The sequence below is a fragment of the Streptopelia decaocto genome (genome assembly GCF_964273445.1).
Source record: "Streptopelia decaocto genome assembly, chromosome: 6".
Taxonomy (NCBI): domain Eukaryota; kingdom Metazoa; phylum Chordata; class Aves; order Columbiformes; family Columbidae; genus Streptopelia; species Streptopelia decaocto.
The window spans coordinates 32,327,979-32,346,038 of NC_138660.1; the positions used below are offsets into that span (position 1 = coordinate 32,327,979).

Sequence of the window (18,060 nt, forward strand, 5' to 3'; positions counted from 1 at the left end):
CATTTTGTTCTAGCAGGTTATACCTGCAGCTTTCAAAGGGGGCAAATTCTTGAATTGCAAGTGACAAAGATTGGGATGATGGCTTGCCCAAATTTACACAGCTCTGGTGTAACAGGAGTGGATTTGGATAGCCAGGGTCCAGAGCACAGTGCTGCCTGCGAGGATTTTTGTCTCCCTTCCTGCATGAGCCTCTGGCCACATTGCAGCCTGCTGTTCTATCCTTGCAGACCTCCAGCCATTCTCCTGGGGCAGTTCAAGCCCTTTGAGCAGAGCTTTACGCTCTGGCCACACTCTTTGTTCGCCCTGTTGGCTTGTAATGTGACTTTAGACAAGAGCAGAAAGATGGTGTTTTCATTCCCTTTATTGTACTGGAAGAGAAGGGCTATTTCTGATCCTCTGACACCCACGTCTCAACCCTCCCAGCCAGCCGTGGGTTCTGGTTGCCCTTATGTTTTCTCCTTTTTAATGTAGTGCTCTGCCTGACCATCCAGTGTTGCAGCTGCTTTTGCATCCCCCTGTGCAGAATAAAAGTGCTCTGCATGCTGCACAAACGCTTGTCCCTCCTTTCCAGTTGCTCAGAAGGTGTTGGAACTGGAACCTTGTTTTGACCATAATAAGAAAGCATTTAGATTAGAGAATGGCCAAGAAGGCGGCTGTCTGGCAAAGCACCCTCTTCTTTAGCTGCAGATCAAGTATGGAGATACCGTGAACCCTCTTGTGATTTGCTGGGTGCCCCAGAAGGAAACTCTGACCCAGATGGGAAAGTACATGTAGGGGAAGGAGGACAGTTATGGCGCTTCCTTTGGTATTGCTCTCCTGGGTGGATGTATAGTCTAAAATACATGCTGTCGCTGCTATCCTGGACCAGCTCAAAAGATAGAGTAGAGCTGGAAAAGGCCCAGAGACGGCTGACAAGGATGATGGTGATGGGTCTGGTACAGCTTCTGTGCAAGGAGTGACTAAGTGACTGGGCTGTCCTCAGCCTGGACGTGAGATACACGCAAAGAGGCTTGGGAATGTAATAGTCTATAAGATCAAGCGGTTGTGCGTGGGAACAGCAGGATGTGCAGTTCCAGCTAAAGGGCCTTGGACAGATTATACAGAAGTATGTTTTTTATGAGTGTAAGAAGTGATAGCCCAGGCCAATGAGAACGGTATCTCGGGTTGGAAAACCACCCCCATATGTATGATGTGTGAACGTTCTTGTGCCTGGTCTGTGAATGAGTGGGAATGTAACTGAAACAAACATAACATCAGTGTGGTGTGTTTTTAATAACAATTATTGGAAAAACATCTTATGTAACATCTTAGTCCAGGCCCGTATCTGTAAATCCTGTAAACTGTCAATGGCTAATAAAGGCCTCAGCCTGGCTCAGCGCTCTGCTCTGCTTGGCTCAGCACTCCTTCCTGAACAAGATCTCTGTCTGTGCCTGCATCCCGGTCTGCGTCCCGGTGTGTGTCAGTTCTAATCGCCGCAGTTGTGGTTAGGAAGTACTTTGTCGTCTTTTCCAGTATGAGAAATAAAAGGCGTCAAACACAGCTAGAGAGTAGATGGTTCAGTGCAAGCAGGAGGCTCAGTGCTCTGCACAGCTCCTCGCTGCAGGGAAACCTGTGGGTTCAGGTGAGACCTGACAAATCCAGTGAGGACAGCTCCATGGAAGTTTACTGCACGTATACAAACTGCAGCTGGCACAAGGTCTCTGAGCTGCAAATACCGGAGAGGATGTAGCTGTACACTTGCCTTGGTCTTACCCCTCTCTGGCTGTCTGCTGCAGGCTGCTTCACAGCACAACACTGGGCAAAAGGGTCCTTCCAGCTGCTGGAATTGCTCTTCTCTTCTGTGGCACACTTCATGGTGGAGGATGTGTGGTACCCCTTGGTACGGGGATGGAGGAGATACCGTGCTCTTCTTCCCCTTGCTGGCTTTTGGCTGCCTGGACAGCACGAGGATGTATGTGCATAAGTGTTTGAAATAATCAGAGGAGGCTTTTATAGGATTTGAATCATTACCTAAATGAAGGGTAATACTCTGGTGATTTGTCAGCCTTATTAATAAAAGATTAGATTCTCCAGGAATTTGATCTCCTGCTGGGGAAGAGAGCATTACAGTGAGGTTTTTATTCTGTTTTATAATGAATGAAGGCAATGAAGTGTAATGAAACGGGGCTACTAACACAGTCCAAGTGAGCAGGCAGTGTGCTGGCGGTTTGGTGGGGGAGATTCAGGCAGCAGCCTTTCAGAACTGCTGGACTAGTGGGGCAGAGTTTTTGAGTGGAACTGAAAAGCCTTCAGAAGCACCCAGCCCTGTAGCTGTTTGTGTGTTCTTGCCGTTCCTCCTGAGCTTTCAGGACCGTCTAACAATGTGGGTGGTGCCAGGGTGGCCTCGAGAGGGGCTGAAGGGTACAGGAGCAGCGTGCAGGCGTTGATCTGCCCAGCTGCCCTTTCCTGCACAAGCTCGGTGCTGCAAAGGCTGGCTGACATAAACCCATGTTATTTGGGTTTGTCTTGGCTGGCAGGGAGCTTTGATACTGGGGAACACTGTGCTGGGCTGAGGGTAAATTGGATGTGATTGGGACAGTGGTGAGAGCAGCCCTCAGCAGCTTGGGTCTACCAGGATCCCCCTTGAGGAAAAGTAAAATGGGCCAGGATGGGGAGAGATGGGGAAAAGGAGCAGGAGCTGATGGAGTAGAGAGGGATGGTGAAATGAGTGGGGTGAAGAAATATGGACCAAGGGAGGAGGAGGAAAGGAAGAATAGGAAAAAATGCAGAATAAAAGGATGGAGGGTAACTGGTCAGAGAGGGAAAAAGCAAGAGGAGGTCACTGTAACTGCCAACATTATACCAGCTCCTGCTGTTTTAAAAAGAAGGCGAGGGACTGTCGTGTTTCCTAACCTTGAGAAAGCTCAAGGGCTCTGGGGCAGACCAGGTGGGGGAGGCCCTGGCCCCCAGCACCCACCAGTAAGGGAAGATTCCTCCTTGAGCCTTGCCCCAACTGGGAGGCAGACCCTCTCCCCCACTTGCTTTTCCTGTTTTGTTTCTCTGTATCTGTGTAGTCCTGAAGAATGGAAGTTTCGTCTCCTTTCCCTAATGTCCAGTTCTACCAGCAGCTCCCCTTGTGCACTTCAAGTCCCAAAAGCAGTCGCTGCCCTTCCTGCGTGTCCCTTGCTTGGGTCCAGCACTTGGTTTTGTGGTAAATCTCTGCTGCTGCTTGGCGTGGGGCACCACATGCTTCCAGCACATGCAGGATGGGATTACACCTCTGCTCTCCTTGGACTTTGCCCAGGAATAAGAAATGGGTGCAGAGAGTGCAGGTCTGCGCTTGCTGCTGTGCCTCGGCTGCACGTTGTGCACCATCCTGCGGTCCCACAGGTTCCTCTTCATGCAGCTTCGTGGGTTCTAAAAACCTATGTTTGGTAGCAAAAGCTGAAGCTCTGTTGTTGTGCTTTGTCTTTAGCTGATTTGTTTGCAGCTGACTTAACCTGGCAAGCCTTTGGCAAGGATATGTGTTCACAGGGAAAAAGGAATATTGCCCTTCTTTATCTTAAAATATAAAAGACACCTTATATGCCAGTGCTCCCACCAGAGGACTCAAAGCAGGGCTGGCGGGTTCCCTCTTCTTGCTGAGTAACCATGACACTGTCTATAACTCATGTCTCTGTAAATGATGTCTGGCAACGCTGGAGTTCAACAGCATTAGCAGGGAACATGAGACATGCAGAGGTAAAGGGTACCTGGTGGTGAGGGGAAGTTCGATGGGATCTTTGAGCAACGGTATCGGTTTGACCTGGACGTTAGTGATAAGCAGAAAGTGATCTGGGAACGGATGGCTTATGACCAGTTCTAGAATTAAGTGATCGGGTTTTTATTTAGTGCATTTATTTAGCCCATTTAGTCCTGACTCCTGAGCTGTTGTCTGTATGTGGTGGAATTACATTACTGTCTGGCTGTGGAAATAATTGCCTTTCAGGACAATTTCCATGCAGGACAGTTACCTGCACTTTCTGGGAAGGCAGATGCAGAATCTCTGGACTCTTTCCATCTCCACAGCAATTGCTAAGCTACTGCTCCTCTGTAACACTCACTTATTTTGTTTCTTCTCTCCAAAGCCATGTAAAAGCAAAGGCAGATCCAGCAGACTTCTGTCTGATGAAACAAGCTCAGAAACACCGGCTCTTGTAAGTACTCAGTTCTCAGAGTGTCCAGTCGCTGCTGGGCGTTACAAACTGGTTGAGGTTGCAAGGGACATCTGGAAGTCAGCTGGCCCAACACACGTGCTCACATAGGACCACCTAGAGCTGGTTGCCCAGGACCATGTGCCTTTTGAGTATCTCCAAGGATGGACATCACGCAACCTCTCTAGGCAACCAGTTCCTGTGTTTCAGTCTTGCACACCTGAAGCCCCTAGAAGAGGTGGCAGCTTTGATTTTCCTCTTTACATAGTGCAAGATGTTTGTGGGTGTCCCTCAGTCTCTGTCCCTGCCAGATTTGGTCAATTCTAAATCGATTGAGGCTGCTTCTGTCTCATATAACGTCTAAGTGAAGAGAGCACAGGGAACTGCACTTGCTACTTTAAGAGTTCCCTTTTCCTGTCTCATTGAAAAGAAAGTGGTGGCTTGGGCCTCCTGTGTGTGATCTGTGGGGTTTCAGGACAAACCCACGGCAACTGTCATCTTGTTCCTCCTGGGCACAGTTGTCATTTCTGGCTGTACCAAGTGACTGTGTCTGTCCCGTGTCCCTCTGTGCAGCATGGACAATGTGGCTATCAACCAGGTGGTGTGTCCCTTGGCTCAGCTTGCTGAGTTGGAGCTGCAGCATCCAGCTGTGGCTGAGTCTCTTGTGAGAACAGGCCCACGTAGCTCTAGCAGATACCCTTCAGGAAAGCCTCCTGTGGTTGTGTAGGTGAGGAGCTCCTGGAGCTCTGCATAGCATCAGGAGCTACACCAGCTCTGTTGGAACCCACCTGGGATGCTGACTTATGTGCTGTGCATCCCTTACAAGCACAGATGTCTGTTGGCATCTGCCAAGCCTTTTCTTGTAAAACGAAGCACTAAATGCTTTTGAATAATTCCTGGACTTGGTTAAGGGTCTGAAAGCTCCATATTCCTCTGTATAATCTGTTGGATATTTTATGCTGCCACCAGGCATCAAGAACTTCGTTTCCCCTCAGCAGAGCTCTGCTAGGGCTCGGCACTGTGATCTGGCAGTGTTTGCTCTCTGTGATCCCCGCTTCCAGGATTTCTGTCTGTTCTGAGCCATTCAGCTTCCAACTGAGGCTGAGGAGAACAGTCAGTCCAGATCCCAGCACTGCTCTCCAGCACACTCTGAATACCCTCCTCTGTCTGAAACTGGCCATTGTCCGTGCTGAAATGTCTTTCTGGCTCAGTTCTGGCTTTCTGGATGAGTCCCTCCTTGGCCGATTGCAGAAACCCAAGGGTCATGTCTTGGAGTGTCACCAGTGAGTGTCTGGTGGTGCTGGCACTCAGGGCTGAGGAACACGGCTTGAGGAGGGACTTGTATACAGATTTAAATCCAAATAGGCAACTCCACCACAATCTTCTGTATCAGCAAGCCGATGATCCCCTGTGTGCCCAAAACTGGACAGATGCACTGGCACGTATCCTACCGTAGTGGTATGGGAATTCTGTGCTTCTTGGGAGGGAAGCACTCTGGGGGAAGGTCTTTGAGGTTTATTTCCCAGGACATTATTTAGTCCTGGAGGTTCCCTAAGCCTCACCCCATTGTCCCAACTGCCACAACCCAAGCTTCAGGTTTGGCTTCTCTCTCTGTTTGTCTGTCAGGGGCAGGGCTGGCATTGAAGGGAAGGGCCATGCTAGGGAGGGAGCTCGCTGGCAAGCTGAGGAGCACTCTGCTGATCCACAGCAGCTCCTGAGAACGGGGACGTGTTTGTCTGTCTGGGCTGTGGGGAGCCTGGCTGGCTGAGGGACATGAGGAGGCTGCAATGGATGTGACGTTGTGAAAACTCACTTTTTTTTTTTTTTTTTTCCACACTCCTTCCTCTTGCTCTGTTCTTCTTCCCCTGCTTGTTTGCTTTTATTTAAGACAAGACCATTTCCACAGCAACCGGCTGTGACCAAGCATGAAAAGGTAATTCTGTCATGCTCCTCCCATGGTGTTTAACTCATGTTGCACATAAGATTACCAAGCCATTGAGCAATAAAGAGTAGGTGAGCTCTTGAAAGCAGAATCTGCTTTTGTGCTAGCGCACTCTGAAGTAGTTTTCATTCTTAGTGATTTACCAGATACCCATAGTCTCTTGTTTCTGATTTACTAGGGAAAATGTCTAAAAAAACAATTCCAAGTGATGCTGGACACTAACGTGATTGTTTGTGTCTCTGTGGCATGAGATCAAGTCTCTGGCTCCCATGAAGCTGGCAGCAATTTGAGCTTTGCCCTTGGGTAAATCAAGTTTATTTCTTGCACTCTTTCTTTCTGACGTTTGCACCCAGGATCATTCTGTCTGTACAGAAACCCGCTGCTTTGTGAGTTCTGTTCTTATCTGCTCGGTTCCTTTTGCATGAGGCACTTAGCGTTTGTGTGTTGTTTTTCTTTCCTCAGAGAGGAGGAAGTGGCTCGGTTTCACACGGTCATCGCCAATCCCAGGTACAGAGCCAACCCCCTCACGGCCATCAGTGAGCATCTTTCCAAGAGGCTGAGGCAGGAGGAGGAAGGTAAACCCCTCTAGGGTGTCCGCGGGGACCAGACGCGCAGGCTGGGGCTGGCGCGAGGGCTCCGTGCTGCAAAGGAGCACATCACCGACATGACCTCTCGGCCGCTTCAGTCCTTGGAAGCAGTTCAGCGGATTATTAAATCAAACAGTCCTGGTTTCTGTCTGCAGGAATAAGGCAGTTCTCTCCTGACAGTGGCGGCTGCTCCTTGGCAAGCAGCCTGCAGAGAGCAGGGTGTTCCGCGAGATCTTTGTGCAGGCATTAACCTCCCTGCAAAGTCTCTTGACGCTTTTTCTTGTGAGCAGGCACAATTTCTTACATTGTGCCAGTGGCAATGTATCTGTTTTCTGCTGTTTCCCTCCCCTTTCTGACAACTCTGAAAAGAGATTCCCTATTGCTTTGTTGGGATGGTTCGAGACCACGAGCCCTGGAGCCCAGCGGGCTGTTGTAGATCTGTGTAAGGACCGATGCTGCTGTTCAGAGACACTGTTTTATGTGGGAAATTTAGCTTTGGAAATAAACACACTTTCGCACAGTACTGAGATTGTCTGGCTCTTGTTTTGGTAAATACTAATTGAAATACGAGCTTATTCCTATCACTGGAAAAATTACTTAAAAGAATGAATTTTTTCCATGTGTACAGTGATCCATGTGAAACAGAAGCCATGTGAAATCATTGCAGATCACGTCTAACACATAGACTGCCTTCCTCCTACCCAGGAAGAATGTGCTTTCCATGGGTGATGCTGATCCCTTTTGGCCTGTGTTGTGTTCACTGCTTGTCCTGCCCTATAGGAAGCGTCCCAAAACGTGTCCTGCCTGCAGGCTCTGAACTTCAGCCGGTCATTTACGCGTTTGGGTTTGGGAAGTGCTGCAGCAAGGGCAGGCCTTCTACCAAACACCAATTTTCACAAAACTCCGGTGAATTTTCATGGGGACACCAGAAGGCAGGGCCATTCCCTGTTTGCGATGATCCCAGTTTGACACCCTAAAATCTCAATGTCATCTTTTGAACCATACAGAAAGTTTTCTGATGCTTCTTAGTCTTGGCAAAGCAGCCTGCCTATGTTAGGTCAGCTCTGAGGAGCATCTGGAACCTTTAAGAAAGAAATTCACTCTGGTGCCTTGACAGAACGTGGAAGCTGCAGGTGAGTTACCCACGTTAGTGCCTAAAACCAACCACAATGGGAGTGGCAGGTGCCTTGATCATCCCTGTCTCTTCTGTCACTGATAATGCTGCTTTTTTCCCTCCCTCTCGGCTGGCCCTGTGGAACAAAGGCAGTTTTTCTAATGCCTGCCTCTTCGCCCTGGCGGGGCAGGTGCTGTTGCCGATGCTGCTGGTTGTTAGAGGAATGTCACTGTGCCACCGCTCCTCCCCCAAGGCCTGGCAAGAGAGTCCTGCTGGCAGAGGCCACAGAGAGATGCTGGCCGTGCTGCTCTGGGGCTGGCAGGGCTCTTCTCTCCCCCGCAGCGGGTGGATGCTCTGTGCTCTTAGTCAGCATGCTGCAATGCCCTGCGGGACCCAGGCTCTGGAAAGCAGAGGGCTGTGGTGAGGTCAAACAGCTCGAAATATCTCCCCACCTCCTGTCTGGTTCCTGCCGGCTCTCTTAACCAGTATTTGATTGTGTTTCTTTTAGGCTGTGTTGGATTTTGAGCTCCAAATGCCAGTTCCAGCTGCAGCCCTGCTCATGTTATCCAGGCTGGGCACTGCACTGGAGAACAAGGCGTCGGACATGGAGTCTATGCACTAACAGCACCTCATGCCCATGGCCTGCAGCTGCTCTTGCTGCTCATGGCTCCCAGCAGCCCAAGATGTGAATAAGACTTGGACCAAGCTGTGGTTTTTAGGGTGATTTTCTCTGCAAGCATACTGTTTACCTCTTTACTCCGTCGCGTAGCTAGCTGCCTCCTGAGAAAGGCACCATCGTAGTGCTTAAACAAAGGGAAAGCAAGAGATGAAGAAGGTGAAGACATCCAAGGACAAAGGAGGATGAAGGTTGCTCCTGTTGTTAGTGAGCAGGGCACTCAGGGAAGGAGAAGTGTATCTGGAGGGCGGGGGGGACAGACGGCAGCTTGCATGGCATGTCGGATGACTTCTGTTGCTTGTCTTCTGTATTTTGCAGGAGCTTTGCAGCTTTCTATTTGGCTTGTGGTTTTTAAATAATCCATGACACACGAGGAGGGCCCTTGTACGGCTGGGTCATGCAGCAGGCGCGCTGTGCCCTCGTGCTTCCCTTTGCAGCAGCGGTGATTGCAGAATCACGGAATGTCAGGGGTTGGAAGGGACCTCGGAAGATCATCCAGTTCAATCCCCCAGCTGGAGCAGGAACACCCAGATGAGGTTACATTGGTGATGCGTCACTCTGCACCATCACCAACGGGTGCAACTGCTGGAGAAAAGCTACAGGCAGGTTTATAAAATGCCATCCTGGGTTGTGCACTATGGGTGGGATCACATCCCTCCCCTCAGAGATGTGTGTGGTGTATCATGGCTGTGTTCTGCAGAGATCCAGCCCAACTGGTGATTTCATCCAACCACCAGTTTCCTGGGCACCATCTATTTTTCACAGAGCGAGATGATCCTTTAAAGCCTCTGGAAAGTTACTTGGATTGTCCCACGCATCTTTGTTCCAGACGTGTTTCTGCTCAGTCACTTCTCCCCAGGCTGAAAACAAACCTGAAAGGCTCTCAACTCCTGCCTTCCCAAACTACTTGGTTTTCTTTTCATAGATGGTTCCAAATGGCTTCAGGTTGGATCAATGCTTGGATGGCCTGAATTGCAGGGTCAGGGAAGATCCGCAGCTGGCAGAAGAGCTAGTGATAGGCACTAAGGTAGATATTGGTGTGGGTCTTGTGCCCCAGAGACCACCGTTTTCCATCTCTAAAAGAGCAAAGCCTGACAGGACTGCATCATTTTCTCATCCTGTGCAATTTTTTCTAAGGGAGCCTGCAGTTCGCGGCTGGAATGGAAAAGGGATTTCTGTGTGCAAAATCAGTTCTGAGCACTTTGGAGCCCCAAAAAGCATCACCAGGGTGAAGGGCTCTGGGGTGTGTGTGGCTCTTTCAGGGTGGCATCAAGACAGGGACTGTCCAGTGTCTCGGCCTGCGTCTGGACTTCCCAGCGCCTTTATGTTATCAGCTGTAGTGGTTGTGACCAGGGTGGGTCACGGGAGATGTGGACACCAACAGTGCAGTCAGCCAGCACTTCTCCCCTGCCCAGCCTGGTTGCTGGGTCAGAGCATCATTTCAGTTGGAAGAGACCCTCAGGATAATTGAGTGGAACCATAGCCTAATCCAACTCTAGCGCTAACCCATGTCCCTACGAACCTCGTCTAAATGCCTTTTAAACCCCTCCAGTGATGGTGACTCCAGCGCTTCCATGGGCAGCCTGTTGCAATGCCTGACAACCCTTTCTGTGAAGAATTTTTTCCTAATATCCAATCTAAGCCTCCCCTGGCGCAACTTGAGGCCATTTCCTCTTGTCCTATCACTTGCTACTTGGGAGAAGAGACCAACTTCCTCCATGCTCCAAGCTCCTTTCAGGCAGCTGTAGACAGCGATAAGGTCTCCCCCTCAGCCTCCTGTTCTCCGGGATAAACAGCCCCAGCTCCCATCCTTTCCTTTGAAACCACAGAGAACTAACAGAGCTGAAGCCTCATCACCCGGGTGGGTGACACCACCATGGCTGTACCCACACAGCTCCGTGCACGGCATCACCCTGAGCACATTCACCCTTTTTCTTTACCTCGGATGGGCTGACGCCGTCACTTGGCTGTGCGTCTAGCTCTGAGCCCGCTGTTTGAAAATGTTGTTCTCCTGGGTGTTTAGCAGCAGTGAAACATGTGCCTGTTTGAAACTCCGGTTTGTAGCCGGCTGCTGCAGGCGTCTCCTGCCCCCGCCATCCTAACAGTTGAGCAAAGGACTTAAAATCTGCCAGGAAACAGGCGTCTGAGACACAGAGTCGCCTTCGCAGTTGGCATGTTTTCAGGATGATAAAAGCTTTCATGCCAATTTTTTTGTCTTTTTTTTTTTAGATAGCAGGGTGGGAAAAAATAGCTTCCAAGCTGTACGGAGTGGTTGTGCTGGAGGGGAGGGTGGGGGCCCGACCCGGCGGCTCTAGACTTAGCAAAGAATGAGTAAGCAGCGAATGCTCTGCAAACTCAGGACTGGAAAAATCTGGGGCTGCTTTTCGCAGCTGTTTTCTTTTTTGTTGGTGATTTTGCTCTTGAAGGCTGTTCACGGAGCCGTGTCTGAAAGCAGAAGCCTGGGTATCCTGTCCATCTGGTGCTACGAGTGGATATTTTCTGCTACGCACAAAGCACCCAAAGTGGTGGGTGGAAGGGGATTCTCCTTCACCAGAAGCTCATGGGTAGTGCCTTTGGTTGGCAGGTTGCAAAGGGCTATTTTTTTATAGCAGCTCTTGCAGCTCCCATGGTAGCAGTGATGGCCCATGGTGCTTTTTTCTGCTGGAGCAGGGGTTGCATCAGGCCAGCGTGTCTCAGGAGAGCATGGTGAGCACAGTGACTCCTGGAAATGGAGAACCCGGGGCACAAGGAAGCCAGATTTTTCCTTTGAATAGCAAATAGCACTGAACTTCCTTCCTCCATCCCTCCCCTGCGTGCTCTGCCTGGGCAGCTGGCCAGAGAGGTGGTTGCGGTGCTTGGGGTGGGGACAACAGGATCCCTGCAGCCGTGGAGATGGTCCTGGGCAGTCCCACCGCAGGAGCACGGCCAGCCCAGCGCTCAGGGAGCAACAAAGGCTTCAACTGCAGCCTCTTACTTCATCCAGCCCAGAAGGGAAAGGGGCAGAACCAAATGTGGGTGGCAGAGCAGAGACGCGGTGTTTGTGACCTTCCGCCAGTCCTCCCTCTTGTGCACCCCAGCACGTGCAGTGAGCCCGTTCCCTGCATGGGTTATTTCTCCCTCTTCCCCAGCTGATCCTTGCATCTCTCACGCTTTATGAAGCTTCTTGCACACTTGTACCTGTTTTTTTTTGCCCTTTATCTACAGCACAGGTACATCTGAAACCAGCCCGAGGTGGGTTCCTGCAGATGTAGCAGGAGCAGGGAACCCGAGGAAATACAACGCCATGTGAAAGCTGAGCCGCGTGGTGGTTTCGGAAGCAGGTGAGATTGGCCCCAGCAGCTCCTCCTTTCACCACATGTTGCACAAGAGAGGGGCCAGGTGGATCACCTGATGGAGCCTTTGCTGCTGAGCACAAAAAGCCACGTGTCCCTGTCCTGAAGCACAGACTTCACCATCGCCTTTTTGCAGTAGCCATTGTCGGTTGCTTTCATTGCCCTTGGTGGCCATCCTGCCAGGACCTGTTGTCACCTCGCTGTGTCCTGGCCTTTTCCAGAGCACCCAGGGAGGTGCAGGACGAGTCAGACCCTCAGGGCTCCACCAGTGCCCTCCCGGGAGTGATGCCGTCCTGCTCTTCACATCCTGACCTTTAGCCAGTTACTAATCCCAGGAGGTCTCTACCTCTTATCCCACAGCAGCTCAGTTTCTTTAAGAGCTTTTGGGCATTCTTTAAGCGCCTAAGAGCATTGCCACATGCCATTTGGAAATCCACGCAAAGCCTGGTTAATTGGATCACCCTTATCTCCATACTTACTGTTTCCTTGCAAGGGAAAATGATGCCCTGCAATGCTAACTCTTGCCCGACGTGATAATTATCTGCTGATTCTGCTCTGAAGCGCGGCTTGCTTCAACACGAGGCGTTAAACCTGGCTTTGTGTTTTCATTTTGATGAGCAATCTAATCCTGTTCAGCCATTTGCTCTGCAAAAGGCAGCGTCGCCCCCCCCCGGGAGCTGCGATCGGGGTGGAAACAGCACCGAGCAGGGGTGGCACCTGTGGACCTGGACTCAGTGTGAAAAAGCATTGCCTCCATCCATGAAAAATAAAGAAAGTGTTGAAATAGGTTACAGTTACTAAGCACAGATGTAACAAAGTTAGACTTGTGGTTGAAAAAAAATGAATATTTGAGGGCGATAAGAAATACAGATGGGAGAAAAAATGCATTATATGCTAAAGGAAGTGTTTCCAAAACCATGCAAAAATAAATGATTGCCTTCAGTTCCCTGAGGCCGGTCCCTTCCTGGCGCCGGGGCCGCCGGAGCCACAGCATGCGGCTCTGTGGTTTCCCATCGCCGGGTGCAGGAGCTCCAGCAACACCAACCGGGACCAGCGTCAAGAGCGATGCCGCTGGTGGAGCTCTGTGGGCTGAACAGCAGGGTGAGGATTTTTGCGGTGCCTTTTTTTCCTTAACCAAGTCGATTGTTTCCTTATGAAGAAGCTGTTAAATAGTACGAACAGGACACAGCATGGCCAGGAGCGTCGTTGAGATTTAGAGCTTTTGCGTCCGAGTGCTCGGCAATCTTCCAGGTCACTCGGTTTCAAGCAGGATGCATGAAAATATAATCTAAGGGTTTCTCTCTGCTTTTAGATTGGTGTTTCATGCCAGACTGGGTGTGTTGGTGACCCTGTGTGAACTTGCTGTGGTTTGTGCGTGAACTGCTCCTGTTACCATACAAGTCCGCCTGGATCTGCTCGGTGTGGCTCGTCATCCCAGGAGCCGTGGTTGTCCCCGATGGTACCAGGGGACAGTTGCTGTGCTGCTCTGGGGCAGTGAGGGGGTGGCCGCAGCAGTGGGATGTGGACACTGTGCTCAGCATTCGTAGACCAAGGAGGATTTTTGTAGTTGAATCTAGTGCAGGTTCTCCTGGCTGCTGGGTGAGCCAGACAGGCAGGAAGATGCCAGTGTGGCCAGTGGCAACCACAGCAGCGTGGTGGGGTGTCTGGTGGCATTGGGGCTGTCATAGCGCATTTGCTTCTCGGTGTGATGAGCCAACAGGTCTGCCTGATGATCATGTGGGATGCAGTTTGCTGCGGAGGATGCCGACAGCATGAAACGTGGCGTGCGATACCTCATTTGCTTGACACTCCCGGCACAGTCGCCTTGGTTTCAGTGGCACAAGTCGGAGAGGAAGCCAAGACAAAGAAATGTCCCAAACAGGAAGCTGCTGGAAAGGGAACAAATGTCAGAACCCGGGCAGGCGAAGGTGGATGATGCCAGGATATCCTCCGGGAGAAGGAGGTGGAGGAAGAGATAATCGCCCTGGCGTACGCACCCCTTTGTCCCATGGTCAGCCAGCCTGGGAGGACAGACAGACAGACAGACGGCAGAAGGGGCCATGAGAACAGACTGTTCTCGCGGCTGAAGACTTGATTGGTATTTAAACGTCTGGTTTGTCCGGCTTTACCAGGCACCGCTTGAGGTATTGAGAGACAGTGACCAGCACGAGCGAGGGGGAAGGCAAGAAGGATTATTGCTGCTTCCTCGGGGGATGCTGCCGCTCCCTCTGCTCTCCACAGGCTCTGCCAGGACGAGGGGGCTGCTCAGGTCCCGCACTGGGTTGGGTTAGGGGACATTGATGCCTCCTGCAAGCCTGGCTGCTGCTTGGAGGGTTGATGAGTGCATGAGCAGCATCACAGACCAGAGACATGGCCGGCGGTTCCTTGCTGGGTGCAGCGTCGGTGCGCCCAGCCAAGGGGACCTGACCGTGTTTGCAGCTATTTTGGGTATATTTAATCTGAGTGAGTTTACAGCCATCCTGGATACGTTTAATCACTGCTCACCAATACAAAGTTTAATCTAAACACCTCCGACTTCGCTCTGTAAAACAACCCCCGCCTGTCTCATGCACCCATTTGCAGGGTTGGGAGCAGGGAGGTATTACTGTGGGAAGAGCACTTAACTCTTACAAAGCTGTCAATGTTCCTCCACCTCAGTGTAAAGGTGGAGCTCATACTCCCTGAGGGGTTCCCCAGCCCACAAAGCCTGTTGGTGGTCCTGGGCCCCCATAGAACCCGTGGGGTGCTCTGCGCTGCCCAGTCCCTCCCAGGCTGCTGCATCCAAGCGGGGGTGCCGCAGGCTGGATGCTGTTGCTGATGGTGGGCAGCCTAATGGAAGTGGCAAACCAGTTCAAGCAATGCTGCTTCCACATTTTTCCAACCTCTCACAGCCTGTGTCTTGGGATTTTTGAGCCAGAGATGTTGGTTTTGTACCTAATAACTCTTGCTGGATCTTGCTTCCAATTTTTTTCTCCTCCTAATACCCAACATTAATTTTACTTTTTAAATGTTTTTGACCTCTCCTTGGCACAGTCGAATCACAGAATGTCAGGGGTTGGAAGGGACCTTGAAAGCTCATCCAGTCCAATCCCCCCCGGAGCAGGAACACCCAGATAAGGTTACAGTCATGCACTGGCCTCAGAAACTTGTGTTGCAGACCATCTACAAAGCAGCTGTATCGTGTTCTGGTATCTGTACATGCGTAAAATCAATCACGTATGAACAAGGTGGTAGGAATCCAGGCACACGCGTTACAAAGTAGGAGCTGTGTCTTTGCAACCAACGCCAATTATACAACAATTTGATATCTCAACAGTATGGAAACATCAGCTCCAGTGGGGAGCTGCAGACCACAGTGTTTCTCCTCCTCCTTTTTGCAGCATTGCTTTGGAAGCAGATTCCCCCGGCTTGGCTGCTGCTCCACCAAGGACCATATGGCAGCAGCGGGGGAAACTACCAAGCGTGGATCTGCTGCTCGGGCTTCCCAGGTTGGTGGCACGGGATGGAGGAGGTGGCAGGTCATCCACCACATCCCTCGAGCGAGGGCAAGGACTCTAAAAGCAGGTCTGGATGAATGGCAAAGTGTCTCCCATGCGGTGGGTGTGGGGTGGGAATTGCTTTGCAAGAACAATGCGTGGGGATGGCAGGACCAGCACACAGGGCTGTGTTCAACCCCTGCCTTGGACGCCCTCAGGATGCCGAAACGTGGGTCCTTCACCTTGGACTCTGCTCTCTGGGCCAGAGGTTGCGGACGAGTTGCCTGCAGAAGGTGCAGACAGAGCCATTAAAAAGCAGTGGGAAGCTTCAGCTGGTGGTCAGACATGGCAGCAAGGCAAGATTTCCAGACAAAATTCCCTGAAATCACAGGCGACACTTCTGGGAAGAGTGGGTTGTTGCTGAAATCCGTGGCTCCGGCAAAGCCCACAGTCATCTGAGCTCTCGAAACCCCACGTCCCACAGGGACGTCTTGTGCTGCACAAGCCTTGCTGGTGACACTGGCGGCAAATGAGCCACAGCCGAGGGAGCATCAGCCATGCCGGAGCCTTGTGCCAGGCAGGGTCCTGCTCCCACCGGTGCTATGTGAGCCCCCAGACATGTCCTGGGGTGTGAGACCCCGAGGTGCGAGGCCAGGCTGCAAGTCAATCTGCCCTAGGGTGCAAAACCATTTCAGAGCACAGAAACTGTCAAGCTGCATTTGGTTTGTGGCGTTCAAAATGTGCTGTGCTCTGTTTTACAACCAACAGCCTAGTATTTTCAATTTCCCAGGATTTTGATGAAAAGCCATTGTTGAAAAGCCATTGTTAAAAAACCATTCATTTATTAAAGTCAGTTTATGGAAAACAAACCAAGCAAAACCAACCCAAACTAAAACAAGATTTCGATGAAAATTAGGATGAAAAAGAGCAAATCATTTAGAAAATGTGATGTTTCATAAGCACCAGCAACTGTGCTACAGTGGCGCAGCCTGGCAAGGCCAGCGCTGTTTGGGGAGGGAGGGAGCTCTTTTCTGATCGGGCCAGCCATGGAGCAGGATGGGTGCTGTGATCATCATTGCCAGGGGTACTAGTCAAGGTAATTAATTCCCAGCCTGGTAATTAATTCCCAGCCTGGTAATGGCAGCTGCTTCAGCCCGTGACACGGAGGTGGAATTGAGGAATGTGTTTTCATTCTTGCTGGCTTCACTGCTGATCCTAATGAGGGGAAAAAAGAAAAAAAAAGTAGTAGCTAGTGTTAAATTCCTTGAGCCGAAAATAAAATATGGTAAGGAAACACAGGTGTTCCCGGAGGTGAAGGCGCTGCAGCCCCCAAGCCAGGCAGAGGTTGAGGATGGTCCCTGCAAGGGAGGAAGAATAAGAAGAGGTGGTTGTTTCCAGCATGAGCTTTCATGCCCGTTGTCTTCACCCTCCCTATGAATGTGCGTATGGATCCTCGTGCTGCCAGGAACAAACGGGGAGAGGGAAGAAGCCATGGGGAGTGGAGCAGCTGCTCTTCCCACTGGTCCAGGTCAGCGCCTTGGAAAATCACATGTTTTTCTTTAAATGTCTTACCTTTAAATGTCCCCTCCTTTTGGATCCTACCTGCTTTAAGGAACAGTTTCTTCCACCCATGGGCCTGTGGGCAGCCACAGGACAATGGGTGTCAGGAGTGGTCTTCCAGGAGGGACCCTGCAAGCAAGGTCCCACCTCTCTTCATGGCATCTTGGTGTCAGTGTTGGCTGTTGCAGTTCTGGATATCCTTCTGTGCAAAGGCTGGCGGTTCCTGGGTTCTGCTTGTGTCTTGGTGTCACCAGCAGCCATGGGCTTTGAGCTCCATCCATGGCCAGACTTTGTGTTGGGTGGGGAAACCCAGCTCTGCTTTGGCAGGGGAAAGGCCGGGGACACGCTCCAGGTCCCCTCAGTACCTCTGGTCTTTGCTTTGACCCACTGCAGAGTTTTGGGGCTGGTGCAGCCCACGGCCACGTGTCCCATTGCTCCCTTGGAGGAAGCTGCTGCTTCTGATGTTTCCAGCATATACGCTGCGTTTCACTGACTTTATGCTTAACACTTTGCTCTTCTCACCAGAAACACCTGAGTGCAGAACAGCCATTAGCTTTTTTGCCATGAAGAGGACCATGAAGTGCTCCAGGACGTGAGTTGCAGGGTGGACATGGGTGTTCCTGGCGGTTCGGCTGGATCTGCCAGCTTACCCTTTGCTTCTGGGCATGGAACTGATGCCTTTGCAGGGGGGTTCGCTTCTGCCCTGAGATTTCCCGTCATGTGCAGCTGGGACCGGGGGTGTCCGCTGTCCCTCCTCTATATGTGATGGGCGATCGCTGCGTCACTCAGCTCTGGAAACCGTGCTCCAGGCAAAAAGGCTGCAGTGGATAGCGCTTAATGGAGCTTCTCAGATGGAAAAATATTACCCGAGGGCAAATTAAATGAGCTGATGGCTTACTTGATAACTTTTAGTGTTCATACAGTAAACTCAGAGGGACAGGAAGCTGGGAAAGGAAGATTGCTGCTCAGCCAGTGGTGTCTGTGGTCAGCTGTGGCGGGGACCGCGAGTTTGGGCCGTGATGACGCGCTCTGGAGGGCAGACGAGAGCAGCGACGCCAGGCCGCAGGCCTGAGAAGCACCGAGAGGCGAGGAACAGTGACACACGTGCCGTGTCCCGCTGTGTCCCCGCACCCCACGGCTTTGCCAAAACACCCGCAGGTGCCACCAGCGAGACGCCGGCCCTGGCCCCGCCCCTGTTCCC

General features: G+C 51.3%; 2 protein-coding genes across 4 annotated transcripts in view; both read left to right on the forward strand.

Moving 5' to 3' along the window:
* Positions 1-7,224, forward strand: part of SLX9 (SLX9 ribosome biogenesis factor) — a 51,565-nt gene extending 44,341 nt beyond the window's left edge. The window contains exons 5-6 of the mRNA XM_082056018.1: positions 4,107-4,175; positions 6,577-7,224. Coding sequence (XP_081912144.1) covers positions 4,107-4,175; positions 6,577-6,703 — 196 coding nt within the window. The 3' untranslated portion in view covers positions 6,704-7,224. The remainder of the gene's footprint in view (positions 1-4,106; positions 4,176-6,576) is intronic.
* Positions 7,225-12,799: 5,575 nt separating this feature from the next.
* On the forward strand, positions 12,800-17,981 carry LOC309441593 (uncharacterized protein). Of its 3 annotated transcripts, XM_082056396.1 has the most exons (4): positions 12,800-12,924; positions 15,204-15,311; positions 17,385-17,451; positions 17,546-17,981. In XM_082056396.1, exons 1-4 carry the CDS (start codon positions 12,816-12,818, stop codon positions 17,688-17,690), a joined length of 429 nt encoding a protein of 142 aa, XP_081912522.1. In that variant the 5' UTR covers positions 12,800-12,815; the 3' UTR covers positions 17,691-17,981. The 3 variants fall into 3 exon arrangements, 1 of the variants encoding a protein (XP_081912522.1); XR_014184422.1 differs by lacking the exon at positions 12,800-12,924 and adding an exon at positions 13,797-13,921 and having other exon boundaries at positions 17,385-17,981; XR_014184423.1 differs by lacking the exon at positions 12,800-12,924 and adding an exon at positions 13,813-13,967 and having other exon boundaries at positions 17,385-17,981.
* Positions 17,982-18,060: the final 79 nt, after the last annotated feature.